Source organism: Gasterosteus aculeatus, chromosome Y, assembly GCF_964276395.1.
Source record: "Gasterosteus aculeatus chromosome Y, fGasAcu3.hap1.1, whole genome shotgun sequence".
Lineage (NCBI taxonomy): Eukaryota > Metazoa > Chordata > Actinopteri > Perciformes > Gasterosteidae > Gasterosteus > Gasterosteus aculeatus.
Genome location: NC_135709.1, coordinates 1,380,388 through 1,407,924, shown reverse-complemented (window position 1 = coordinate 1,407,924; position 27,537 = coordinate 1,380,388). Strand labels below are relative to the sequence as shown.

The following is a 27,537-nucleotide window of genomic DNA, read 5'->3' as shown; positions in this document are numbered from 1 at the left end:
GGCCCTCACGCGGCGCACCGCATGCCCTTAAAAGGCGCTTTTCAAGTGTCTGCCGTGCGGGTCTCCGGCTGCTCCTGTGCAGACTCTGCTGGTGGAAGATGGACTGCACTTCCTGCTCGCGGCGCCCCGTCGATCGGCAGGCGTCTGCGTGGGCGTGATGGATGATGGGTGGGCGATCGGATTGGGGGACAGTGGCGTTGTCGGTGTCTACTTTGTATCGCCTGTGCAAAACGTTAAAATAAAAAGTGTAAACCACACTTCAGTTCAAATGAATGGCTTCATTTAGTCTCATTTTTCTGGCACTTTACTTGTAAAATCCGGTTGTTCCTGCTGGAGGGGTCGAAGGGCCACAGCCCTCATTGATTTAAAAGCTTAATATACGAACATGTATAAAGGCTTTATATATATCTGTCTCGTCCAGCTCTCCAGCGCCCCCTGCTGGAGCCCCGCGGCATCGCCGCGCACCTACACTGCGCATGCGTCGCTCGAAGGCCTCGCTCGGCTCACACACAATTTAGCGGTTTTTGCAGACTGGAGAGCTTGAGCTGCCGTGCTTCTACGGCTCGGCGTCCCCGTCCGGGTGCGCTTCTTTTCGGGGGGAACGAGCTCCTTCTACGCCCGGAGGGTCGCGGAGGAAACGTGAGGTAAGGACGGCGCTTTTGCTACCTAGCCTAGCTTAGCCGAAGCTAACAAACCGCGGCGGACAACGGCGGCCGGGCCGGCAGCTAGCTGAGAGCTGCTAGCATTACCCGAGAGCCTCTGCGCGGCTCCGCGCGTCACGTGACGCGCGTCAGCGGATCGCCGAGGAGAAGGAAGCGCGGTGAGCAGCGGCTGTTTCATCACGTAAATCCACGCTTCGCGGCGTTTGACGTCTTATTTCGGCCCTGGGAGACGACACGAGGGACGACGCGCACGTACGACATTTTCGGACGGAGTTTAGTTGCTTTGTTCGTCAGTAATTTTGAGTAAAGTCAGTAATTTTGAGATCGATCCTCATTGCTATTGTGTGTAAGACGGTCAAGGCGCATGTGCCCCAAAAGTAACGTGGAAAAACAGTAAAATCGTGTGTGCTACAATGCATACAAATATTTATTAAAATCCCAAAACAAATGATTGACATCATTGCAAAAGGCGTAGGCAGCTGGATGGAGTTACTGGCTCTGGGGGGGGGTTGGTGTTAAACAACGGGCCTTGGTCCTCACTGTGGTCGCGTTCGCAGGGCATCATGGGAAACGCGGAGAGCGTGGTGGTGAAGAAGCGTCTGGCCCGCTTCCGCCCCGGCGAGCTGCCGGCGGTGGAGGGCGTCTTCGACAGGCTGCTGGGCGCCTCGGCGGCGGGGGAAACCGCTCTGACTCTGGAGATGCTGCAGGTGAGACCGCGCCGGGCGGGGGGGGGCGCGAAGGGGGCACGCCGTGACCCGTATGTCTATAATCAAGCGCTCCTTTTGCCCGTCCCCCCGCCCCCAAGTCCTCCATGGGCAGCGTGGCGCCGGACTCCATGGTGAGGAGGCTCTACCGCTGCATGTGCCGCATCGACCCGGCAGCTGCAGGCGAAGCCGCCGCCGTCGCGGCCGCAGCGTCCTCCGCGGTGAGCCGGGAGCAGCTGGTCATCTTCCTGGCCGACGTCCTGCGAGGCACCGCCGAAGAGCGGGCTCCCCTCGTCGTGGCCATGTCCCAGCGCGGGGACGAGGCCGGGACGTCTGTGCCGCGCGAGCGGCTGGCGGAGGTGAGCGGGCGGCGCCGTGCGGCACGTCCCCCCCCCTCGTCCCGGCGCCCTCCGTCCTCACTCAAGCCCTTTCTCCTGCAGTTCCTCCAGGACCTGATTTCGGCTGTAGTCCAGACCCTGGTCCACAGGGGGCACCTGCAGGCCTGGCAGCCGGAGAAGATGGGTGACCAGTCGCGGGGCGTCGAACTCCTGGCGGAGCAGATTTGTTCTGAACTCGGACCCTCGGGTACACGGAGGTCGTTTCCCCCCCCCCCCTCTACGCGCCACCTCCCCCGTAAACGTCTCCGTTCTTCTCCTCTCCTCAGATCAGGCAGGTCATGACGTTTCCTCTGTGGAGGACTGGATCTTCAGGATGTCCCAGGTGTCGTCGTACCTGGAGATGCTGGTGGCCGAGGGCTTGGACGTGTCCCTGGGCGGCCGGCCGGCCCCCCGCCTGCTGCCCCCCTGCAAAGAGACGCCCTGGAGAGACCTGACGCGCGTGCTGCTGGACGTTCCCACCCTGATGTTTCTGGCCGCACAGGTCAACGAGCTCATCGATCATTTGCTTTAAAACAGCTTAGCTGTTTGTTTTTTAATCATCTAGCAACTTAAAATCCCCCCTTTGACCTTTTGCCCTTTTGAACGACACACTCGCACAACTCCTGTGCCCCTTGCAGCTGCCGGACGGCTGCAGCGCCCCCTGGAGGCTGGTGTTCTCCACGCAGCTGCACGGGGAGAGCTTCGCCCGCATGGCGAGCGGCCTGACGAAAGGGGGCGGCCCCACGCTGCTGCTCGTCAGAGACGCCGGGGGCCACGTGTTCGGGGCCTTCGCCTCCCGCGGCTGGGAGGTCAAGCCCCAGTTCCAGGGTGAGCGCGTGAGAACCACGCCGCTGTTCGACTGCCGTAGAGCGCGGCGCGGGGCTGGACAGGAGGAACGTGGCCATCCTCACGACATCTTCACTCCGTGACCATAATCTCTGTGCCCGCAGGCGACTCGAGGTGCTTCCTGTTCACCGTCTCCCCCCGACTGCGAGTGTACACGGCGACCGGCTACAACGAGCACTACATGTACCTCAACCACGGGCAGCAGACCATGCCCAACGGCCTGGTGGGGCTCCTCCTCCTCCTCCTCCTCCTCGTGCTTTCTGATATTCAGTCTCCTGCTGACAAACTGGTCACGTCTGTGTTCTCGTCCCCCCCCCTCAGGGAATGGGCGGTCAGCACGGGTACTTCGGCCTGTGGCTGGACAGCGACTTCGGCCGCGGCCACAGCCGCGCGCGGCCCAAGTGCACCACCTACGGCAGCCCCCGGCTCTCCGGCGAGGAGGACTTCTCCGTGGACTCGGTGGAGGTGTGGGCGGTGGGCAGACCCCCCGCGCCGGAGGAGGTCAGAGCCACTTCATTTAATGGACGAAAATGCAGCCGGGCGGCGTGCGTTTCCACTGGGACCGGTGAACAAAGCAGCGGGGAGACTCGCTCACATTCGCTCCTTCCGTGTGTTTCAGGACGAGGACGGCGGCTGCAGGAAGAGCGTCCTGGATGCGGATCTAGAGGTCCAGGCCATGATGGAGATGACGGGGAAGACCCTGCACAGTCAGGGCCTCAGGGAGCCGGAGGAGGACCAGTGAGGGGCCTCAGGGAGCCGGAGGAGGAGGACCAGGGAGGGGCCTCAGGGAGCCGGAGGAGGAGGACCAGGGAGGGGCCTCAGGGAGCCGGAGGAGGAGGAGGAGGAGGACCAGGGAGGAGGAGGAGGAGGACCAGGGAGGAGGAGGAGGAGGAGGAGGACCAGGGAGGAGGAGGAGGAGGCCCAGGGAGGGGCCTCAGGGAGGAGGAGGAGGACCAGGGAGGGGCCTCAGGGAGGAGGAGGAGGACCAGGGAGGGGCCTCGGGGTCATATGTCACATGCAGCATACGACCCCGAGGTTTCTCCTTCCCTGCCTTCCGCGCAGCACCTACCTCACCTCGCCGGGTTCTTTTAATTATTCTAGAATGAAAACGATGAAGAATGATGGTGGGAAAAGTCTTTATTTCCCTTCTTTTTGTTCAGCTGCACTATTTCAGGCTGGTGGATTTTGTTGTTGTTTTCCCACAAGAGACTTGTGTTCTCGATGGCACTGAAAGCATTCGGGTTCTTCTCCCAGGCAGGCTTTAATTTACATATCATTATAATTTATAATTATATTACATTATAATTACATCACGTGTCGTTTATCTGACGCTTTTATCCAAAGCGACTCACAATAAGAACATTTCAACCATAAGGAAACAAACTCAGAAGAACAAGAAACAAGAAAGTGCATTTTTCTCAAATAAGCCAGTTTACAACTCGCTGTAGATAAGAACCATTATGAGTCCAATGTAATGATGATTTGTTTTACCCTTCGTGTCATAATTCACCCGTTCACACACTGAGGAGGCTCCTCTTGTTGTGCCGTTGATGATGATGAACACAAACGCACTACGTTTGAGCTGCTAAATACCTCTTTATTGTGACGCAAACAACGAGAACTAAAGCGTCTGTTGCCTGCGTGAGTATTCAGCCGCCCCGAGCGGATAGAACTCCACCAGCTTACGTGTCGAGATGGAAATGTTCCTCCGTTCTTCTGGGCCAAAAGCTGAAGCTCAGTCAGTTTGGAACAGCAGAGTCTTCCCACCGAGGGCTCAAAAGTAACTGCACACGACACTAAAGTCGCCGATCGGCTGTGAGAAGTCACTGCTAATAAAACCGCGTCTGAAGGCATCTTCTAGTCCATTCTGATCTCTGAAGGTGTGAGAGGAACCAAGGTGTCTCAGGCGTGTCCCCCCCCCCCCCCCCCCCCCCCCCCCTCAGCTCCTCCGAGCATCCAGGCGAACCCGCTGTAGTAAATCCTCAGCACACACGGTAGAAACAACCAAGTGGATACGAGGCAGCGGAACGTCGAGGATCAACGGTTTCGGAGGACGGGCGGATCTCCAGGAGCTGTGAAGACAAATCTACCTCCAGCTTTCTGTCTGTAGCCTCTGCTCTGCTGTGTGTCCAACCACGTCGCATTAAATGGGAGGACGGACGGCCATCGTGTTGTTTCTTTCTTGTTTGGAGCAAATCTACAACGTCGCACAATGTGTGTTGTGTCATTGTATCATATTCGACATAATCTCAACGTAACGAACGTCAACGGTTGATAAAATGTCAACAAATCGGGAGTGAAACTGGTTTTCTCATCACATTCTCAACCCGTTTTTACCAACTTTTTTTAATTCATTCCCGTTGGTGTTTCATAATGAACGCGGACACGTCAGAAGGACCGAGGTTTCCTAATGAGCCTGAACGTTACACTCGCATCAGCAAAATGTGGGCGAATATTGACGTCATCGTCATCGCGGTGAATAAAAAGAAAGTTGCGGAACAATATTAAAACGCTAACACCCAGCAGGTCTGTGTGTGTCATAACCTAAACCACCACATCCCTCCCCCGACCCCCCCCCCCGCCAGGAGGCAGAGGCAGCTTTGTATTCACCCCCCCCCCCCCCCCCCCCACCTGTTCTGCTGCCATGCAAATCACCTGAGGCGAGTTACACATGCAAATGCCTCACATATCGCACACAGCGGCCCGTGAAGAATCCTCATGCCGGCCTCCGTATTTGTTTATGGAAATTATTGCAGACTTTTATTTCCAGAGATGTGAACGTATTTGGTGCTGGGGATCACCACATGTCACATGTCACATATCACATGTCACATGTCACACCCTTTTCACGGCACTTAATCCTCCACTGCTGCAGGAAATGCGTTTGTTGTTGTTGTTGTTGTTGTTTTGTACATTAATGCAGCTTGACAACCACCTGTCAGACTGCACGGGGGTCGATGGAGCCCTCTTTAAGATGGCGCGTGTTTCTGCGCTTAAAGCCCCGGGGCGCGGCCCGCTGAGGGGGCCCCCGGGGGCCACGAGGCCCCCCTCGGAGGGGCCGCGCGGGCGCGCTCCCGGTGACACCCGCGGGGCCGGTTTGCATAGATACCGGCCTGGTTTCCGGGGCTTTTTTTTTTTTTTTTTTTTTTTTTACAACTTGCAGGCCGCGCTGCAGTGCGAGTGCACTTTTACTTCCTTGTGCACGCAGATTGAGGAACTGACCGTTTTGCGGGCGGCCTGAAGCTCCACATCCTCCCCCCCCCGCGCCTCATTTCACCACTTTCACGATCATGCGCGGATAGACGGCGGAACAGAACCGGCTCCTCGCGCGCAAAGGTGGGTCCGGTGTCTCCTTCCAGCGCTTCAATCACTCTCACGGTCAGCGGGTTCCGTTCTGCACGGGGGGAGGACGGGGGGGGAGGACGGGGGTCGGCTTCGTGCCCCGGGCCGCTCACAGCGGGGTGTCGGGCCCGTGTCGGTTCCTTTGTGCGCTCACTTCACACCTTAAGGCTCATTTATACCGACAAGTTGTGATTATACATGTTTCTCTTTCTGACGACATATGCCCATGTCCCCCCCCCCCCCCACCTCCCCCTCTTTAGGGGGGAGACATGCTACTTTAAATATTGCGTTGATATGAAGCAGCTCTTCGTGCAGTAACTTAACTGTAACTTTTTTATTTGTAATGTTCAAATTGTCTTTTCACAAGAAGGACACGGGCGACACTTTGTAGTTTATCACCAATGATTTGGATTCATTCATGTTTCTTGTGGCGATTCCCTTTGAACTAAAGGGGGGGGCTCGGGACCACCGGGATGCTCTCCTCTCTCTTCCTGCACGTCTGTCGTTAAACGGGGTGTGTTGGTGCTTGCTGGTATTTCACATGTGTGGAGGTTCATTAGTGCTGCCAGAACTCCCGAGTACCGAGAGCCCTCCGTCCCTTGTGTGTAGCCGACCCAGCGGAGGGCCCGCGGCTTGGGGGGGGTCGCAGTGCAAACGGGGCCTCCGGTGGTGTCGCGCTCACATGCAAACCACTTCACACTTGCGGCGGCGCACCTGCACACCCAGAGAGCGGCTTCAGGGGGGGGGGACGACGACGCCGCCGGAGGTGGACCAGGGGCCCCCCGAGCAGCTGTGTTATCCCATCATCACGTTCATGTTCTCATCAACTCACCGGGCCCCCAGAGCACCGCTCCCTGCACGCTGACAGCCGCTGTTTGACGCTCAGAAAGACGCCGTTTCATTTCACACTAATCAATGAGGAATTTGCAGAAGTGTGTGCGTGTGTGTGTGTGCGTGTGTGTGTGTTATCTCCATTATTTGCTTGCCTCTCGACTTTGGCTTCAGGTGAAGGCGCCGCTGTTCTCTTTGTGTCTCCAAAATGTTTCGTTTGTTCCACGTTTCGCTGAAGCGCGCTGGGACGGCGGCTTAGACCTCAGTCAAACCGACAACTCACAAACCCACCGTCCGTCCCTCAGGGCCTCTGACAGCGGTTCATCCCGACCACACAAAATGAAGGTTATTTGCTCCCATTTAGCACGAGAGAGAGCGTGTAGACACTTGTGAGTGTGTATAAGGAATAACACACAGAAACAGAGCAACATCCTCATTTCACATGAACGCCGGCGCTCCTGGAGCATCGCCGCAGTATTTGTGTAACGCTTCGCGGGCGGCGTGAGGACATTTCGCGGGACGGAACAATGCCGCAGTCATGCCGACAGAAACGATCCCTCCCGCAGGGACGGCATCATTTGTTTAGGGCGCGAGTGTGTGGGATTAATCATTGACGCCACGACGCGCAAAACACAGCGCTCTTCACTTTGTTTGCTTTTTGAAACGCTGTTAATGTTGAATTGCTGGATATGAAGCATCTTTTGTAATGATTTCAGATCCTTTCAGGACCTTGAACATGAACATACACGTTAAAGGAAACAGGCTTCATGAGCTCATCCTGGTCTTTAATAAGACTGCAGACTACACAAAAAGGACCTGTCATTCACATTATGAAGCTCCCGTTGACCACAGCCGTCTGGTGTCCCCCCGTGTCCCCCCTGTCCCCCGTCTCAGCTGCAGAGATGGCTCGACCGAAGCAGCAGTTGGAGATGACGGAGTACAAGAAGATGGCGATCAAGCGGGACCTGGAGATGGGGGTGGTGATGACGGTGTTCCGGCAGAAGGCGGAGCGGCTCACCGTGCAGGTCATCATGGAGACCCGGCAGGTGGCGTGGACCCGCACGGCGGACAAAACCGACGGCGTCCGTGAGTAGGAAACCGTCGCCCGCCGGCGTTGTCGGCGTCGTCTCCCGCGTGGTTCACGTTGAATGGTTCTCATTCGTCTCGTCTCCATTGGGACGACATACGTCACGCTAACCACAATAGTCATTTCCTTAGCGTAACGTGCGTAATGTGCCATAGTTTCGGGAACCTCAGTGCTGCTTAAGGTGGAAAGTCAAATGTTCAGAAGGATATTTTCAATTATTTACATTTGAAATGTGGGCAGACCTTATTCTGTCCCTCCGTCCTCGAAGGAGGCGCTGCCTCAGGGTGGCGCTTTGCCTCAACGGGCCTCTGGGTAAAGAGCGAGGGAGCGGGAGCCTTCTGCATGCTAACGTGGGACGCACTTAGCACGTTAACGTCTCAAAATGAAAAAGGTTTTATTCGATACACAACTTGAGTGAAGCTCCGGACAACTGGTTTATTGAGAAATACGGAACACAAAGTTATTCTTTGTTAGAATTAGCAGCCCGTTTTAGGATGCTAGCTTGTAGCATGGCTAACGGCGCTAGCTGCTCTGTTAGCCGCTTGGCCTTACGACTTTATCAACTTTTGTTGCTATGCTATTTGTGTTATTGAGCAAGTAAAATGTGAATTTCTAAGTTCAGATAAATGACATAAGCTGCTAAAACATTTCCCGTTAGCTTCACATGTAAACCAGGTAAATGTCGAATGCTAGTTGCTGAATTAATCCCATTTCTGGGGAAATTTAGGGGCATGAAAACGGACTATTTAAGTGTTTAAAAGAGGATCCACGTGACTGGATTCATCTGAAGCCCAGGTGATGACCCATAGATAACTGCTGTGTTTCAGTGGACCTGTTTGAGATCAGGGAGGTTCGTCCAGGGAGGAACTCTAAGGACTTTGAGCGCTTTAAAGACGGGAAGGACAAACACGATGAAAACTCCTGCTTCACCATCTTCTACGGCTCACTGTTTGTCCTCAACACCCTCAGCCTGGGAGGTGAGATCTTTATTCGTTCCTCCAAATGACGTTAGATCTTTGGTGTTCTGTTGATCATTTCCTGTGTCAAACCAGAACTCAACATGCTGAAAGGGACGTCGTCTGCAGCTCGACTATAAAGTCGCTCATATTTCAATGATGTTTATGAATATTAAACTAAATGGATTTCATAGAGATCAGATCAGTGTAAAAGTGAACCATCATCTGGAAATGGTCTTTATTCGCTGTTATAATCATTAAGAAGCTAAAGCAGCGGGTGTGCTCTCGCGCCCACTGTAGCATAACACCAGTTAATTATACGATGACACACTTTATTTTGCCGTCTCTATCTTGGATTTCGTCGCCATTATGTTTTTTGCAACCGATACACGGAAGTTTCCATGCAGAGGAACCACGTGGAGGCGCCTTGTGCGGTTCTGGTAGCGGCAGATACCCGTCAATCACAGGAGCCCCGCCCTAAATGACACTCGGCTTTATGGGCTAATTGACTCTAAATGGACCATAATTACTAAATGAACATCATGCTGTGTTGAAGAAGACGTGAAACTAGAGACTGAGACCATAAAGACATGTTGACAATCTTTACTGGGGGAATAAATCAAGAGAGAAGTAGAGTCATTTTCACATAGAGGTCTATTCAACCAGAGGAGTCGCCCCCTGCTGGACATGCAGGTTCTATGACTGCCTAGTTTTTACCTGATAATGTAATGCATTTTATAAATGCACATCTCCTTCCAACCTGTCTGGGTAACAAGTATCACTTAACGATTAACCACGACTGGTTCCAAATCCATTTAACAGATCTAAACATTACATTCACTCCGTGGCTCGCTCATCCACAGCTGCAAGGGGAGCATTTGAATGCACCATGCAGTGATTTTGAATGCACTATGCAGTGTCTTTGAATGCACCATGCAGTGCTTTTGAACGCACCATGCAGTGCTTTTGAACGCACCATGCAGTGCTTTTGAATGCACCATGCAGTGCTTTTGAATGCACCATACGGTGCTTTTGAATGCACCATGCGGTGCTTTTGAATGCACTATGCAGTGTCTTTAAATGCACTATGCAGTGTCTTTGAATGCACCATGCAGTACTTTTGAATGCACCATGCAGTACTTTTGAATGCACCATGCGGTACTTTTGAATGCACCATGCGGTACTTTTGAATGCACTATGCAGTGTCTTTGAATGCACTATGCAGTGTCTTTGAATGCACCATGCAGTACTTTTGAATGCACCATGCAGTACTTTTGAATGCACCATGCGGTACTTTTGAATGCACTATGCAGTGTCTTTGAATGCACCATGCAGTGCTTTTGAATGCACCATACAGTGCTTTTGAACGCACCATGCAGTGTTTTTGAACGCACCATGCGGTACTTTTGAATGCACCATACGGAGCTTTTGAATGCACCATACGGTGCTTTTGAATGCACTATGCAGTGTCTTTGAATGCACCATGCGGTGCTTTTGAATGCACCATGCAGTACTTTTGAATGCACCATGCGGTACTTTTGAATGCACTATGCGGTGTCTTTGAATGCACCATGCGGTGCTTTTGAATGCACCATACAGTGCTTTTGAACGCACCATGCAGTGTTTTTGAACGCACCATGCGGTACTTTTGAATGCACTATGCGGTGTCTTTGAATGCACCATGCGGTACTTTTGAATGCACCATACGGTGCTTTTGAATGCACTATGCAGTGTCTTTGAATGCACCATGCGGTGCTTTTGAATGCACCATGCAGTACTTTTGAATGCACCATGCGGTACTTTTGAATGCACTATGCAGTGTCTTTGAATGCACCATGCAGTACTTTTGAATGCACCATGCGGTACTTTTGAATGCACTATGCAGTGTCTTTGAATGCACCATGCAGTGCTTTTGAATGCACCATACAGTGCTTTTGAACGCACCATGCAGTGCTTTTGAACGCACCATGCAGTGTTTTTGAACGCACCATGCAGTACTTTTGAATGCACCATACGGTGCTTTTGAATGCACCATGCGGTACTTTTGAATGCACCATGCGGTGTCTTTGAATGCACCATGCGGTGCTTTTGAATGCACCATGCAGTGCTTTTGAATGCACCATGCATTGTCTTTGAATGCACCATTCAGTGTCTTTGAATGCACCATACAGTGCTTTTGAACGCACCATGCGGTGCTTTGATACAGTGTGGATTATGTTATGTTCAGCCGAGCTTTCAGCAAAGTGTGCTTGAATGCCAAACAGCTCTACTGGTGTGAACAATGACCCTATAGAAGTATTTCCTAAACACAGGATCAGATTCCCTCACAGTGGACAGTGACACTTTCTGCGTTGCTCCTTTTCCAGCGGATTCTGTGCAGGAGGCCCAGAAGTGGCTGACAGGACTAGAGCTGCTGAGGCAGGAGACGCTGGAAGCTCCGACTCCGGTCCTCATCGAGAGGTAGACTAACGGACACGTACCACAGCTGCTAGTGAGAACCACTGATCCAACAACTGATCCCATGTGTTCCTTATCTCCCAGTTGGCTGAGGAAGCAGATGTATTCTGTCAATCAGACCAAAACACACAGGTACTGTTCACATGTGCAAGCTCAGTTTTATCTTCTTTCTAAATGTTTCACACGCAACAACATGTGTGCGGTTGTGATCTTTGTGTCTTTCCCAGTATCTCCATGAAGGAGCTGAAGGTTCTGCTTGCCTCCATCAACTACAAGCCCCCCAGCTCTCGTTCCCTCAAAGACAAGTTCCAGGTTCTCCCGTGTTCTCCTCTGCGTGTCACGTTCTGGTCCACCAGAGGACTAGCAGTCTAATCCAGAATGCAAACTAGTCTTTCTCAGTCTCGGCCTTGTTATTTTGTTCTGCTGTCACAGGAAGTGGGAGGAAAGAAAGACCGCCTGGACTTTGCACAGTTTCATAAATTGTACAACCTCATAATGTTCGAACAGAATGAGGTGAGTCTGAAATGATTAAATATAATTCATATATGTATTATATATGTATTATTACAGCATCCTCATTCACATGATCTTCTGAACACAGATCCTGGATGAGTTCAAAAGGGAATCCTGTGCTTTTATTTTGGGGTGAGCTTCTTTTTTCCCGTCCAGCTTTGCCAAACACACTGATGTAAACGGATGCTTGTGAGCACGTTGTGTACTTTGTGTGACCGTGTGTTTGCTCCGGCTCGTCATACAGTAACACGGATAAACCAGAGGCCTCAGCAGTCCTGCTCCACGACTTCCAACGATTCCTCATCTACCAGCAAAAGGTCACATAAGTACAGCGATGCCTCAATCACAATATGCTGAACGGTTATTGTGCTTCTCGCCAAATGACGCAAAAAACATGTTGTTTACCAGCAAAAAAATAAAGAAATTAGCAAATGTCGTGTTTCTGAAAAAAGTGAAACGAAAAGATTCAAAGTCTAGATTTGGCTGCATGTTAAATATGCAGCAAATAATGAGGAAAATTTCCAGAAAACAATTTGATATGATAATCGGCTCCAGGACAGCTGTCCATCAACTGTCCAGCTGTCCATCAACTGTCCATCCAGGACAACTGTCCTGTAGCCGACCAAAGCTAACGGGGCAAAAACAGGATATCAGACAGCACGTCGCTCTCTTCTGCCGTCCTCTCGTCCCTCAGGAATCCTGGGCCAGTGACCTGAACCAGGTCAGAGAGCTGATGACCACCTTCATCGACGACACCATGAGGAAGACCAATGACCCCGAGTTCACCGTCAGCGAGGTATTCTGCTCTGTCGGACTGCTGCCGCACAATACGCCTCCCAGACAAACGCCCAACGTACCGGGAAAACATCTGCCTACATCTGAAGCCGATTCCTCCTCTAGTTCCTCAGCTTCCTCTTCTCCAAGGAGAACTCTGTGTGGAATGAGAAGTTCTCCGAGATCTGCAACCTGGACATGAACAACCCGCTGTCCCACTACTGGATCAACTCGTCACACAACACGTGAGTATGAGGCGCACGCGTGCACCACGCCAGTGACATTCACTCGCACTCCATGACCAAGTATAAGAAGTTAAAAGGTCTGCTTTACAAATTGGGTTTATTAACAAAACACTGTTCTGGTTGAAGTTAAAGTTACGTCATGGGCACTGGTTTGGTGAACCCAATGCGGGTGTTGTTTTTGTGCCCTGGCAACACAACCGTTGTCCTTGTTAATGGTTTATAGCCGATTCATGAAGGGAAGCCAACTGTTTTATTACCACCAATGAGTTACGCATTACAAACCTTTTCTTTTGGTAACACAAGCAGAGGCAACACGGCTTGACCTCTCCCCTGTCCCCTGTCCCCTGTCCCGTGTCTCCCCAGCTACCTGACCGGGGACCAGCTGCGCAGTGAGTCCTCCACAGAGGCCTACGTGCGCTGCCTGCGTCTGGGATGCCGCTGTGTGGAACGTCAGTGCGATCCGTCCCGTTGTGCGCGCCGTCTTGCGCCGTCTTGCGCCGTCAGCACCCGCTTATTGTGTGTTTGTGTGCCACTTTGCCCCGTTGCAGTGGACTGCTGGGAAGGGCCCGGGGAGCCCATCATCTACCACGGCTGGACCAGGACCACCAGGATCAAGTTTGAGGATGTGGTCAAAGCCATCAACGATCACGCATTTGTCACGTCCGAGTAAGAGTGACAGGAAACGCCGCGACTGCATCTGTGGCTCAAACAGAGTCGGCTTTCTAGCCCATATTAATGTTTATCCACATTGGCTTGATTGTGAGCAATGTGTTAGGCTTGATAGACAAAGCTGTGAAAAATCCAGAAAAAGGTCACTTGCTCAACTGCATTTGAGATTTTGCGTGAATGTTTGCTCAGATTATTTTAATATTATTATTATTATTTTAATATTATTATTTAATATTATTATTTAATATTGTTAATATTTTATTATTATTATTTAATATTATTATTATTATTTTAATATTATTATGTCATTAAGCTCCACTTAGTTGTTTTTTTCTTTTTTTACACTAATGGAACTAGTTTTAATATTTTATTTTTGACCAAACAAAAATGTCTTGTGCCACTTTAAGACTATCAGTTAGGAAACGGTAACAATAAAGCCCCCCCCCCCCCCCTCAGGTTCCCGGTGATCCTGTCCATAGAGGAGCACTGCCCGGTGGAGCAGCAGCGCCAGATGGCCCGCATCTTCAGAGACGTGTTCGGGGACAAACTGCTGACCGAGCCGGTGGAGGAGATGGCCGAGCAGCTGCCGTCGCCGACGCAGCTCAGGGGCAAGATCATCCTCAAGGTACGGCCCAAATCCACATCGCCGTATTCCGCGGGATCTTCGTTCGTTCGTTCATCGACGCCGAAAAGTACCGAAGCTGTTCACCGCTGGCCGGGCCTTAGGCGTCGATGGGTTTTTGTGAACCTTCTGGTTTACCTCCTGGTGCAGCACAAGAAGCTCAGTGTGGAGGGAGGAATCACCAGAGACCTCAGGAAGGGGCAGAAACAGGGAGACCTGGAGATCTGGGACCCCGTGGACCAGGTAACTAACCCTAACCCTGCATCACGACAGACCACTACAAACCCTGTAACAACCTTATTATCCATGCCGGGTTATGATTCCAACACGTCGGGATTGATGTGGAGAAAAAAGATGATATTCCAACCCGAGTGAGTCGTCTCTTTGCATTTAAAGTCCAACGCGTATGTCTTGACGTGTCTTTGGCAGCGGTGGAACAAGCACTACTGCGTGATCTCTGAGGACAAGCTGTATTATGCAGAGGAGTACGAGGAGGAGGAAGACGATCCCCGGAAGGTAAAGACACGAAAAAACAACAACGCATGAACTGTTAATATAACGTGGCGGTCGGCTTTGAGGCACTTTAGCCTTAAACTCCCTTTTCTGATGTGATCATTATTATCAAACGTTAAATGCGAGACGGAAATCAAACTGCGGTACCGGTCAACCCTTTGGTGCTGTGCATATCGGGGAAGGAAGGAAGCATAAGTCCTTCTCCTGGTTCTCAGTTCCAGGACTTGCACCTCTCGGAGCCGTGGTTCCACGGGCGCCTGAAGGAAGGCCGCGTGATGGCCGAGCGGCTGATCCACGACTACTGCGTGGAGAACGGGGGGATAGACGGCACCTTCCTGGCCCGGCCGAGCGATACCTACGTCAAAGACTTCACCCTCTCCTTCTGGTACGCCGTGGTGGTCTCGTTCTGGCGGAACACGCCAAAGGTGTCCCCCCCCCCCCTGAGCACCTTTTGTGTGCGTGTGTTCAGGCGCAGCGGGAGAGTCCAGCACTGCCGCATCCGCTCGGGTTCGGAGGGGCCGCACACGTACTTCTACCTGACGCCGAACCTGCACTTCCCCAGCGTGTACTCGCTGATCCAGCACTACAGGGAGAACCCGCTGCGCTGCCAGGACTTCGAGCTGCGCCTCACCGGCGCCGTGCCGCAGCCCGACCCGCACCTGCAGAAAGGGTTCGTCAAACGTGTCCTCCGCGGGATCCTTGTCCGGCCGCAGGGTCTGCGAGTCGGCGTGCATTCAGGACACGGCTGGGATTCACCGTGCAGGGCTGTGTGTGTGTGCAGGTGGTTCTACAGTAACCTGAGCAGAGGCCAGGCCGAGGACTACCTGCTGAGGATTCCCAGAGACGGCGCGTTCCTCATCCGACAGAGGGAAGGAGAACCAGACTCCTTCGCCATCACGTTCAGGTGCGACGGCGGTTCAGCCTTTCGTTGCCGTTGCCGGATCCGCGCGTGTGTTAATTGTGTGTCTTATTCAGAGGCGACGGTAAGGTCAAACACTGCCGCGTCCAGAAGGAGGGCAACATGTACCTTCTGGGCACCACCACGGAGTTCGAGAGCCTCGTGGACCTGGTCGAGTACTTCAGGAAGAAGCCGCTGTATCGCAAGATCAAGCTGCGTTACCCAGTGACCCCCGAGCTGGTGGACCACTTCAGCACCGTGAGTTCCACCAGGAGCAAACACATGTAGTGAAAGTGCAATATTTACCTTTGTGATGAATACAAAGTAGTACCATCAAATGGGGATATTGTAGTCCAGTGAAGTACCTCAACATTGAATTTGTACATAGTACTTTGTTCGTCACAGGTCATTAGGTTCACGAACTGGGAGTCCCGAATTTCTGCAAACGAACCCTCTTGTCCGCTTGCTGCTACTTGAACATTTAAGCCTGGAATCGGTACGTTTTTAAATCCAGTAACGTGTCCTGAATGTGTACCGTGCTGCCACAGGAGAAGGACTGTGCCTCTCTGTACGAGGTGAAGACCTACGTGGAGCCCAACGAGATCGAGCCCATACTGGTGTGTATTCACACACACACACACACACACACACTGCCAACCGTACACGGCGGAGACACGACAGTGTGCGTTTGTCTCCTCCAGCCTCAAAGCACAGTGAGGGCCGTCTACAGCTACCAGGCCAAAAACCCCGACGAGCACAGCTTCAGCAAAGGAGCCCTGATCCACAACGTCTCAAAGCAGAGCAACGGATGGTGAGTGGGCGTTACCCCCCCCCCCCACGCAATGCATCACCACCAGCACGCGCCGTTCACCGTGTGGCTCGACAGGTGGAAAGGCGACTACGGCGGAAGGCTGCAGCTCTTCTTCCCGTCCAACTTTGTGGAGGAGGTGTCCAACAACACCAAACCTGACGTCAAAGGACAGGTGAACGTTGGCGTCCAGCTCACGATCAATCAATAATATAGTGATGGTAGTAATAACGATCCACTGCGTGCATTGAAACAGGACATGGAGGACAACCCGCTGGGCGAGCTGTGTAAAGGCGTGGTGGACATCTCCAAGTGCAACATCCAAAACTGTGAGTCCTCCGAGTAGTCGGACGAGCAATTAGCCGAGCAAAACCAAAAAATCATTACATTTTTCTTTTACCCAGAGCGACTTACTTATTGAAGAAGAGTAATATCATAAACTTTCATTTATATTTATCAATATTGATTAAATTAAGAGAGAAGTCGAGTCTTGTTTCTAGAGACCGGAGGAGTCGCCCCCTGCTGGTGAGTATAGAGAATGCAGGTTATAAGACAACTGCGAGGAGGCTTAACCCCTCAGAACTGGAGGCGGCCGTCTGCCGCCCCCCCCCCCCCCCCATTAAGCAATTAGGGTGATTTAATTTTGAGGGATACACGTGATTGATCCCAAAGTGTACAAAGTGTATAAGTCCCCCCCCCCCCCCCCCCTCACCGAGCTTCTCGTCTCCAGTGAGGAGCGGTAAGAACGGGAAGCCCAACGTGTTGACCCTGCAGGACGTGGAGCAGGACAGCCTGCAGTTCGACCTGGCGGCCGACTCCCTGGAGGAGCTGTTCGAGTGGTACCAAGTGGGCTGGAACATCACGCAGAGAGCGATGAACGACAAGTACTACCAAGAACGAGTGGTCAGCATCTCACCCCGTGTGTCTGATATTCATACCAGCGTTCTCTCAGTCGCTGCTCGCATCATTTTGCTATGAAATGTGACTGCTCACCTCGTGGTTTTCCTCGCCGTCATTCTGTGGAACACTAGTTCACGCTAAAGCTATAAGGGGGCGGCTCACGATCGAAACCTGCTTGGTAGGCACAGTGGGCACGCTCCACCTGCATCGCCGTGCAAACAGGAAGTGGCGGTTTCTTTTCTGTCCAATCTCAGATCAGACAGCAGGAGGAAGTGGAGAAGAAGGCAGAGGTTGCCATGGAGATGTCCGACCTGGTGGTCTACTGTCAGCCGCTCAGCAAGGAGAAGGACCGCTTTGGTAAACAATGCAGACACGGAAAGAGGCCCTCGAAGGCGAGCGACTTGCTGATCTGACGATAAAACCGCCGCGGCCTCACGGTGGAGAATCGGTGCCAAGTTTTGATTTACAAAGCAAAGTAAAACCGCGAGAAGCGCGAAATGAGTTTTGCTGCAGTAACCAAACATTCAAAGAGATCTGTATCTGCCAGCAATGAGTGGCAGTTAAGTTCACCATGAAAAGGCAACGGGCCTCAGCTTTCACTGTTGCCCGTGTGAGGTTCACAGGTCCGTTGCCATCGACTGGAACTACCAGCGGTTCGACGCGGACCCCTCAAATCTTTGTCCCCCCGCAGACCGCTACACCTACAAGCAGATCCGCTCCTTCGTGGAGAACAAGATGCCGGGGAAGAGCCGCACCAGGGAGTTCCTGTGCTACAACCGCAAGGCGCTGAGTCGCGTCTACCCGAAGGGCCAGCGCGTGGAGTCGTCCAACTACGACCCCTACCCGCTGTGGGCCCTCGGCTGTCACATGGTGGCTCTCAACTTTCAGACTGCAGGTGCGGTGGCGGCGGGGCATCTCGGGGGAGGGGGCACAGATCGTTATCCACATCAGGCCCGCCGTGGTGTCCAGTCCAGATCCAATCCAGTTTGGGGCATTATTTATAAACGGGGGTCAACGGCAACACAAGTGGCACATTTTACAGCAGTCAGGGTGCACTCACTACCAAAATACAGACCACACCACTGGTTTTTGACTCGCCGAGCCAAAGGCTGGGTGCACGCTGTGCAGAAAGCCATCAGTTAAGTTAAACGTGTGCATCACTTTGCACTCACAGGCCCCTTTTTTCCCTTATTTGTTCCCTGATAAGTAACAGTTTTGCACGTTTTGCACGTTTTTGTCGTGTCCCCCAGATAAATACACTCAGCTGAACAGCGCCCTCTTCAGTCAGAACGGACGCACGGGTTACGTGCTGCAGCCGGAGCTCATGCGCGACGACGGCTACGAGCCCCAGCAGGAGAGGAAGAAGGTCAAGTACGACATTGTGGTTCGGGTACGTGCACACAAACACGCACACGCACACGCACACACACACCGTGATGAGCTGCAGCTGCGTGCGTCTGCAGGTGATCGCCGCCAGACACCTGCCGAAGCCCGGACGCAGCATCGCCAGTCCCTTTGTGGAGATCGAGCTGTGCGGGCACGACGAGGAGAAGTTCAAGACCATGGTCTATCGTAAGGAGGGGGCGCCAGGGAAAGAGGGGGGGGGGGGGCAGTCTGTCTGTCTGTCAGTCTGTGCTCGTGTGACCGGCGCTGTCGTCCTGTCGCCTGCAGGGGACAACGGTCTGAACCCGGTGTGGAAGTCCCCGGCGGACTCGGCGGTCTTCACCGTGCACGAGCCTGAGCTCACCTTCCTGCGCTTCGTGGTGAACGAGGAGGACATGTTCTCAGACCCCAACTTCCTGGCTCAGGCCACGTTTCCCGTCAAAGGCATCCGCTCAGGTGGGGGGGGGGGGACACGAAAAGCTCACGTAGTATGCACACATATATATGTGTGTGTGTGTGTGTGTTCTCACATTCATGTGCAAATAGTTTGACAAAAGGTTCTGACAGGAAAAGCAACCGAATGCAAAGGTCATTGATGAGATATTTCATCAAAATCGTCCTGTGTAATAACGATTCTGTTTAAAAAATCTTTATATTCTGCACAAGAAACATCAGAGACCAACCGGCATGTAACCAAAGGCTTTAATTTCCACCGAGCGGGACGGTACGGGTCGGGTCTGTTAACCATGATTTGGCGAGCGTTTCCACCGCCAACAGTACCCTTACTTGATAGGCGTGGTGTATTCCAGAAAGTAGTGATGACGTCACTTGATAGGCGTGGTGTATTCCAGAAAGTAGTGATGACGTCACTTGATAGGCGTGGTACATGACGGAAAGTAGATTGACGTCATTCGATCGCGCGAAAACTGAAAGCTAACCGCAAACAACAACGGAGGACGTGCAGCCGATCCTGTTCCTGCTTCTCGATATGCGGCTGTTTGTCACAAGGAGACGGCCATCTTTGTTTGAGCAAAGGCTATACGCTGCAAGCGTGTTACGTGTTGTTGTCTTTCCCCAAATGACGACACTCTTTCAACCAATCAACGCTCTGCAGTGAGTCTAGCTCCGCCCTTTAGTACCAAACAACTGTGCCAGGTGCCCCAACGGAAGGGAACCCAAAAAGGATTTTTGGTACCATTCTCAGCTTTTGGCGGTGGAGACACAAATAAAAGGGACCCGACCCGACCCGTATCGCTCGGTGGAAACGCGCCATAAGTGTGGCCTAATATTTTCCAATATTATTGGAATAAATACAAAGGACACGAGCTCTCTTTACTAGTAGAGGACGGAGGGACAACGAGGGGACGCGGTGCCTCCCGACTACCTGAAGCGTCCGTTTCATTGGTGTGTATCCTGCTAAATGAACCATGGGGAGGTATGAAGCGTTTACACCCGGGGAGACGCAGAGAAGCTTCATCCCGCTCTGATGTAACTAACATACGTGTTGGGGGGGGGGAGTTAGGCATGACCCTTGTCATGGTGTCGTAAAGGAACACGGAAGGAACTTGACTGCAGGAAATGTTCCTCCAGGTTACCGCTCTGTGCCGCTGAAGAACGGCTACAGTGAAGACTTGGAGCTGGCGTCTCTGCTGGTCTTCATCAACGTCCAACAGTCAGGGGTGAGCACACGCACACGCACACGCACACGCACACGCAGGACATCAGCACAGATGTGCACTCGTGTTCACACGACTCGCCCGCGCAGAAAGCGGAGGAGGAGCTGTACTCGTCCTCCGGCCAGCTGAAGAAGAAGCAGGCGGAGGTCGGCGGCGAGCCTTTCCTGTACGACACGCACACTAACATCCAGCGCGCCGCGCCGCGCCAACACAACCCGCTGACCCGGGAGGGCAGCGGCGGAGAGAGGTGAGCGCCCCGCCCCCGCCCCCGCGGGCCCCCACGCCACGCCGCGCGTGCTCCCGTCTCAACGTCACAGCTCTTGTTTTCTTTGCACCACAGGACAAAAGAAAAGAAGATAAACAACAACAAGTTCTACCCGTGAAGAAATCACCTCCCCGTCAAGATCTTATCGATTGGCATCCTACGCACCCAAAAACAGCTTTTCTATTTATTCAAGTTTTTTTTTTGTCAGACCTAAGACTACACATCTTAACGATAAAACGTCGGACAAACATCGCGGCGCCTCCGGGTCGGAGGTCAAACCGTACGGAGGCGGACAGCGCTGATACGCGGGTGATATTTATTGTGTAACTGAAACGAGAGCGGACGCTTCTTCTGCCGGGACCGCGCGTGTCGAATGAATCTGTCGTTTTTTGAGTCTTCATTTTTTTTTTCCGGCGCCTGACGGGTGGGAGGCGACTTGTCGTGGAGGCTGCCGTGCGTCATATCAGTGGGAACACACGACGTAATGCAAACTGTGGGTGGATTTCATTGGAAGCCACGTGATGTTTGTAGATTTTTCTGTTCAAGAGACAATAAAGAATGCTTGGTGAATGTTTCCCTTTCACTTTCATCTTCATTTGGCCTACAGCTGTGTTACTCTGCATGCTCTGTAATAATAATATTCATAAGCATGTTTCATGAGCTTCATATTAGATGGAATAGTTGTGTGTAATGTAAGTGACTTGGTGCCTTTCTCCTGCTGATCTCTTCCCACTATTGGAAGTTAGTTAAATGATTATTGATTCGCCTCCTCTAATCATCGCATCTTGGATTACGATGGTGTTAAATCAGTTATTCTTGTGAGGAGCAGAGTTGCTGCTCAGAGTCGCTCCGTCTTTAAGGTGAACTCAGGTCTGATACTTCAGAGATGTTCCTCACGAGGAACGTGCACGTGTGACAGGAGCAGGTGCGTGTCTCCCTCACACCTCGAGAGCAGAAGCTTCCCGCCGGAGACGTCTTTAAGCGACCAGCATGCAAACTATCCGCTTTGTCGACGTCGTCTACGAATTATCACTCACATCTCATGTTAAGTAGTAGGAAAGCAACTGACTCGGGGGTTCTCTGCAGCTCACTGTGCAACATGCAGACGGACACACACACACACACACACACACACACACACACCTACGCAGGTCTATTTGACAATTTGAGCCAGAAACTTCTTTCAAACCATGTTCTTGAAATATTATAGGTATTGTTATTTTATTATTATTCAATACTGAGATGTCAGGGAGGTTCAGCTATTTTAATAAACCTCAAACTTACCTTAATATTTTATATATATACATTTATGTTGGTGACGTTAATACAAATTGAATACATTTTGAATATTACCGAGTGAAAGTGAAATAACGGCCTTTCCGTCTCTATTGTGACCCACTCAGGTGTCTCTGTGGGGACAAGTATTCCCGGAGTTTAGCCTCGCAGGCAGTTTACGCGCTAACGGCAGACACGTCCAGCCGCTCCCGCCTTTCCCTCCCCTGCGGGCCGCGTTGTGACCATCCGCCGCCGCCGATGTGGATCCGTGGCGCCACCGAACCCGGACGCTGCCGGCTCCGGCGGCGCCGTTAACCGCCTGACAGACGCGGCGCCGGGGCGAACCGCGCGTCGTTTCGCGTGACGTCAAAAGAAGTTGTTGTGTTGACAGCGCCCGGCTAGCCTGATGCTAGCTAGCCCTGTTGCGTCGGGTCCCCCCGCAGACTCGCGTGGTTTCTGGAGGTGCGCTGGCCGTCTGTCCTCCGTGCTGGGTAGCGTACAGGGTCCAGACATGCAGGACCGGTACAGCGACATTGGGTTCGTCCAGCAAATACTCGGGTTGAATTTAGTGCCGAGGAAAAATGGCTCGCACCGAGGAAACGACACGTCCCTCGACGACTTCTCAGGTGGGCTAATGTTTGGTAGCCTGCTAGCGGGCGGTGTGTGTGTGTGTGTGTGTGTGTACTGAAAGGCTGTCACGTCTTCGGCACCTCTGGAAGTTACTTTTAACGAACATGGGTAACATCTGGATGTGCCGAGTTTGCCTTTAAATACGTTCCCGCGCGTTTGTACCGTTAGCTTAGTCACGGTACGTTGTAGCAGTGATGCTAGCTCAGCTAACTTCCTGCTGTATCCCAACGGGTGTTTGGGATCACAACTCCCTGTATAATATTTCTTATTACTTCTTATATTATATTTATTTTAGGCGTGTATGTTGGCGCTGTTGTCCTGTTTACTGTTGGTGGTTTTAAAGTTAGAAGTTGTGAGTTGCTTCGCTATTTTAAGTTGATTCAAACCCGCCGCTGAGCCTCCGTCGAGGCCTTTTGTCTACTGCTGATAAGCGGAAGAGACCCAGCTGTTCGCCTCACAACATCCGGTTCGATAGCCCGAGGACACCGAGCCGGGCCGAGCCGGGCCTACTAAGTCCATGTCCAGGAATTCCCTTTTGGAAAGAAAGAGCACATCAGAGTCCATTAACATAGATTTTAGACACTAGCTGCTCCTGTGTAATGCAATGAAGAATATGTGTCTTCCTTTTATTACTTGAAGGCCAAAGTCAACCTGAGACTCTCGTCTCTGCCTGTTGTCTGTTGTTTTCCTTTTATTTGCCAAGCGTCCTGCGCAACGTGCTTTGCCGTGTGTTTGTCCAGAGATGTGGTACGGCGTGTTCCTGTGGGCCGCCGTCTCCTCGCTGATCTTCCACCTGCCCGCGGTTCTGCTGTCCATCGCCACGCTGCGCCAGCACAAGATGGCCCGGTTCATGCCCATCGCCATCCTCCTCATGGGCCTCCTCGGACCGGTTTTCGGGGGGATGCTCACCAGTAAGCCACTACCCGTTCTTGTATATTGGGTCCTATTGATCTGGCTCGGGTAAAGATCTCATGCTACCAGAAACCTCGAGGTCAGAACCTCACGCAGGAGCTTCCTTCCACACATTTCCCTCATTTGTAAAACACTGTGGAATCACTTCCTCTGTGTGTTTTACAATGTTCTACCTACAGCAGCTAACGTTAGCACCAACAGCTAACGTTAATCTATGTTGTATCATTCATGTTCCTCGTCCACAACTGCATTTTACGGTTCAATGTAAGTTTGCATTTACTGATTCCAACTTGAACGTATCGGAATGAAACTTGACTCTAACGCTCTTCCCTGGTTTTCGTTTTCTAACATCCACTGTGAAGGTGCAGCCATAGCCGGCGTGTACAAGGCGGCGGGAAAGCGGATGATCTCGTTGGAGGCCCTGGTGTTCGGCGTGGGCCAGTCCTTCTGCGTCCTCATCATCTCGTTCCTCCGGGTCCTCGCCACCCTCTAGCAGCAGCGAGTGGTACCCGGGACGCGTGTCCTGGTGTCCTGCTGGCGGAGTGGATTCTGATTGCTGGTCGTCCGTGTGACGCCTCCGCCGGAGGACGGCGCGATGCTGCGTGACCCTTCAGTCGTTCCTGCACCATGTGGATGCTGTTATCTCCCTGTTGCCAGGGGCTACGGGTTAACAGCTGGACGACACTAACCTAATCTCAGGGTGTGTGTGTGTGTGTGTGTACTCCATGCAATGACGGGGACGAGAACACAAGGGTTATATGCAAAGATTCTGGCTTTTCCCCTTGAGGCCTTAACTTCTATTTTCTAACTTCCAAAGTGGTGTTTTCTCTTCAGGGCAGTTTGTTCTTCACCACGGTCTCTCTCGCTGCTCCTTTTTGTTCCTCCTCGTGTTTTTGTTGAGTCTAACTGAAACCTGACTGCCTGCGTGTTGTTGTTCATTCCAGTTAGTGGGAAACTTTGTACACAAGTTGATTCAAAACGAGCATCAAGTGAAGTTTTTTCCTTTTCTTACGATCCTTTTTATGGCACATGCAGCGTAGAGAATGTCACTGATTCATCGGAGTAGATGGGGGGGGTCCGTTCACTAAACGAGAGCTTCCCTCCTCTCTGTGATTTTACAGGTGTCTCATTTTGTCACACTGAATGGATTTTTACATATTCTAAATTATTTCCAGGTCTTTTATAGCTTTTTTGAATCCTCATGACCAAATGTTTCTGCGGTACACTGAACAAAGAACTCAATCCACATACAAGTTTTCATTATTGGCCTTTGATTTTACATTCAGCGCCTTTGTCTCACTTTAACGCGTCGGGTCGTTTCTACACAAACATCAGCCGCACAGAATTTCTTTCTTTTATTTTCAATTGAATTTCATAAACGTGTACTGATTGATTTTGCCGTCTGTCACACACAGAATGTTTCTTCCCTTGTAGTTTGTGCGCGTTCCCTCCGGACATTGTGTTCACGCCGCCGTGGTCTTAGTTAATCCCACGAGCCTCTGCAACTCGACGCAAGAGCAAACGCTGGATCTTCTCATCCCCTCGGAGAATACGTGCAACCCTCCGACATCTGTCACAGCAGCACGAGTCAGTCAGGACTGTCCCGCGCGGTGCGGATGTGCAGAAGGAGAAAAGGAGGTGCAGACTGGGCCCGTCCCAGTTTATTGGATCCCCAACAGAGCGCAGTTCCTCAGCTCACCAGCAGGACGTCGGGTCACTGAGGAGTCCACTGAGCCGCTAAACTCTTGATTTTGAATCATTATTATGCTCATTGTTGCAGAGAACGGCTTCCATCCTCAAGCATTTAGCTTTGGACGCTCCTGTGATGTTAGAGTAGTAAAGTGATGGAATTGGTGGAAGTCGCGTGTGAGCGTCTGCTGTAATAGAACCTCTTTATTTCCACATTCCTGCACCGCTTCTGTTCAGTTTTAACCAGATTTTAAAAGTTGATTTTAATCAGAGTAAATTAAGTGCCAATGGTTTATTTATTCTTTTTTTTCTGGAATAAAATAGTTTCCTCTATGACGCGTGCTTCATCTCTGCCTCCTCCTCACCGCTGCGTTTCATTTAAAACACCGAATCACGTTCAAGCCGTCTTTGTCCACTTTTAAATTGGGATTCACAGTATCGGAGACGTCTGAGACAAAGACGTGTTGAATAAACGCACGTCTAGTTGACAGACGTAGGCTGGATATTAAAGTTCCTTTTTTGTATAAACATTTTATAAGCAGCTAAATCCTGAGCTTATGATTCATTTGGTCAGAAACATCTTGTCCTTATTACACCGTTTACTACAAAACAATAAAGCATAACGGAAAGTTGAGAGATCACAAAGTGTACAAATCTCAGTCTCTTTCCGTCGCTCCTCTTCCTCCTCGTCTCCTCGTTTCTCATCCCCGATGTGAAATGAAGTGAACCCGTTTGATGAGGAAACGCCTCTTTCTACACATTCAAACGTAATGACAAAGATGTTCCTTCATATAAATAATCACTAGGTCACTTCCTGGAACCCAGAGCATATTTGTAATAAATTGCACATTTATGCACCATAAACTTATTGTGACCAATAATAACGACATGTTACGTGTCATAATGTGAGTAATTTAATACAGAACTCCAGCTAAAGTATTTATTCTTAATTGCTGAGAATAATGTTGGATATATATAATATGGCAGAATATTTGGGCCTGTGTGGACTCGGCAGGAGGATCTGAGCGTGACCTCAGACCCGTGTGTGTGGATCAGAGGAACCAGAAGAGCAGCCCCACGTCTGACTTCATCAAGCTGAAACAATTCCGTCAGTAAAGACATCGACAGAATCCAGAGGCTGCTTTCGTTTCATTGTGGAATCAGGACGCGCACTCTGCAATTAACACATTTATTGGTAAGAGCTCGTGCACAGACGTGCACGAGAAGTGCACAAACAGCGTGGCGTCATCGTCTGGAGGAGGACGGGGGGGGCAGACTGGCATCTTCATCCGGGACGGCACCACGGCACTCCTCCTCCTCTACTTCTTGTTCTTGTAGTCTTCCAGGTGAGCCAGTATCCAGCCGGAGGGCCCCAGCATGGCTACGAAGAGGACCGTCATGGCCACCGCCTGCTCCTGAGGGACACGCACAACACGACGCGTCAGGACCCGTCAGGTCCCATCAGGACCCGTCAGGACCCGTCAGGACCCGTCAGGTCCCGTCAGGACCCGTCAGGTCCCGTCAGGACCCGTCAGGACCCGTCAGGTCCCATCAGGTCCCGTCAGGACCCGTCAGGACCCATCAGGTCCCGTCAGGACCCGTCAGGACCCATCAGGTCCCGTCAGGTCCCGTCAGGACCCGTCAGGTCCCACCGATCGTGCAAACCACAAAGGTGCAGTGCAACTATGTATTAACGTCATAAATATAGTTTTATATGTATAATATTAATAACATAAGAAAAAGTACTTGGCTCATCAAATTCAATGCAACTATTTCCACAATTCATTTAAAAGAATGTGATGTTCCTGCTGCTTTTATTTCCTTATCAAAATGTCGTTTTTTCACGTGATCAAGGTCACTCGGAATAGAAACTTAACTACGTGTCGCACCGGTGCGCAATAATGGCGAAGCGCGCGAGTTAAAAATAAACTCATCTGATCGGATCGAATTCCTAAAATGCGGAGCGGAGCTTTTTGCGGGACACATGAACAGGACAATAAGACGCGGTTTAGATTTAGCGGTGAAAAGCGACAAGTGCAAAGCACATGAAACTATTAAAACTACGCCAACTAATGAGAGCGCGGGCGCGCGCGCCCCGCGGGGGGGACGCGTGTCCGTGTCCTTGTCGGGCACTCACCCCTGCGGAGATGTGGTGTTTGGCGGGTTTGGACGACAGGCCGGCCGCGGGGACGAGCCGGGCCCTCAGGGCGCTCCCGAGGAGGCGCGTGGCGGCGGGAAGGGACATCGCGAGGGTCCGGTGCTGCGAGGACGGGAGGACGGGAGGACGGAGCGGGTCTCAACAGGTCTACCGTCAAGCGTCACCGCTGCTGGGTCTCTGGCTCTGACGTCTCCGGCTGACCGGCCGCGGTGCGCGCGTGCGGGGAGGGGGGCGTTGCCCTCGCGGCCCTCGGGGGGGGGGTTTAATTGGCCGTCGCTCCTCTTTGGACTTTGGACCGCGACCGAGGCGCGAGCGACCTGCCGCACAGTGAGCGCGGCCCGCCCC

The 27,537-nt window shown here is 52.0% G+C and overlaps 3 protein-coding genes across 9 annotated transcripts; all 3 read left to right on the top strand.

Moving 5' to 3' along the window:
- Positions 1-173: 173 nt before the first annotated feature.
- Positions 174-4,755, top strand: LOC144382905 (MTOR-associated protein MEAK7-like). 6 transcript variants are annotated; one of them, XM_078097042.1, is made up of 9 exons: positions 174-914; positions 1,220-1,369; positions 1,468-1,725; positions 1,807-1,951; positions 2,031-2,245; positions 2,382-2,571; positions 2,694-2,812; positions 2,911-3,090; positions 3,209-4,755. In XM_078097042.1, exons 2-9 carry the CDS (start codon positions 1,226-1,228, stop codon positions 3,329-3,331), a joined length of 1,374 nt encoding a protein of 457 aa, XP_077953168.1. In that variant the 5' UTR covers positions 174-914; positions 1,220-1,225; the 3' UTR covers positions 3,332-4,755. The 6 variants fall into 6 exon arrangements, with proteins under 6 accessions (XP_077953168.1, XP_077953169.1, XP_077953170.1 ...); XM_078097043.1 differs by having other exon boundaries at positions 308-820; XM_078097044.1 differs by having other exon boundaries at positions 445-843.
- A 959-nt stretch (positions 4,756-5,714) lies between these two features.
- Positions 5,715-21,102, top strand: LOC120808617 (1-phosphatidylinositol 4,5-bisphosphate phosphodiesterase gamma-2). The gene is made up of 33 exons (XM_040161621.2): positions 5,715-5,925; positions 7,657-7,848; positions 8,677-8,826; positions 11,172-11,265; positions 11,347-11,394; positions 11,490-11,574; positions 11,695-11,775; positions 11,864-11,907; positions 12,020-12,092; positions 12,470-12,571; positions 12,676-12,794; positions 13,158-13,243; positions 13,343-13,460; positions 13,920-14,088; positions 14,236-14,328; positions 14,515-14,601; positions 14,814-14,983; positions 15,068-15,268; positions 15,380-15,502; positions 15,574-15,754; positions 16,045-16,113; positions 16,198-16,307; positions 16,383-16,479; positions 16,561-16,633; positions 17,035-17,207; positions 17,459-17,561; positions 17,896-18,099; positions 18,455-18,594; positions 18,668-18,776; positions 18,876-19,043; positions 20,178-20,266; positions 20,353-20,510; positions 20,604-21,102. Exons 2-33 carry the CDS (start codon positions 7,665-7,667, stop codon positions 20,644-20,646), a joined length of 3,744 nt encoding a protein of 1,247 aa, XP_040017555.2. The 5' UTR covers positions 5,715-5,925; positions 7,657-7,664; the 3' UTR covers positions 20,647-21,102.
- An 862-nt stretch (positions 21,103-21,964) lies between these two features.
- Positions 21,965-25,367, top strand: LOC120808628 (transmembrane protein 170A). 2 transcript variants are annotated; one of them, XM_040161653.2, is made up of 3 exons: positions 21,965-22,429; positions 23,174-23,344; positions 23,708-25,367. In XM_040161653.2, exons 1-3 carry the CDS (start codon positions 22,210-22,212, stop codon positions 23,836-23,838), a joined length of 522 nt encoding a protein of 173 aa, XP_040017587.2. In that variant the 5' UTR covers positions 21,965-22,209; the 3' UTR covers positions 23,839-25,367. The 2 variants fall into 2 exon arrangements, with proteins under 2 accessions (XP_040017587.2, XP_040017588.2); XM_040161654.2 differs by having other exon boundaries at positions 22,136-22,429; positions 23,137-23,344.
- The last annotated feature ends 2,170 nt before the right edge of the window (positions 25,368-27,537 follow it).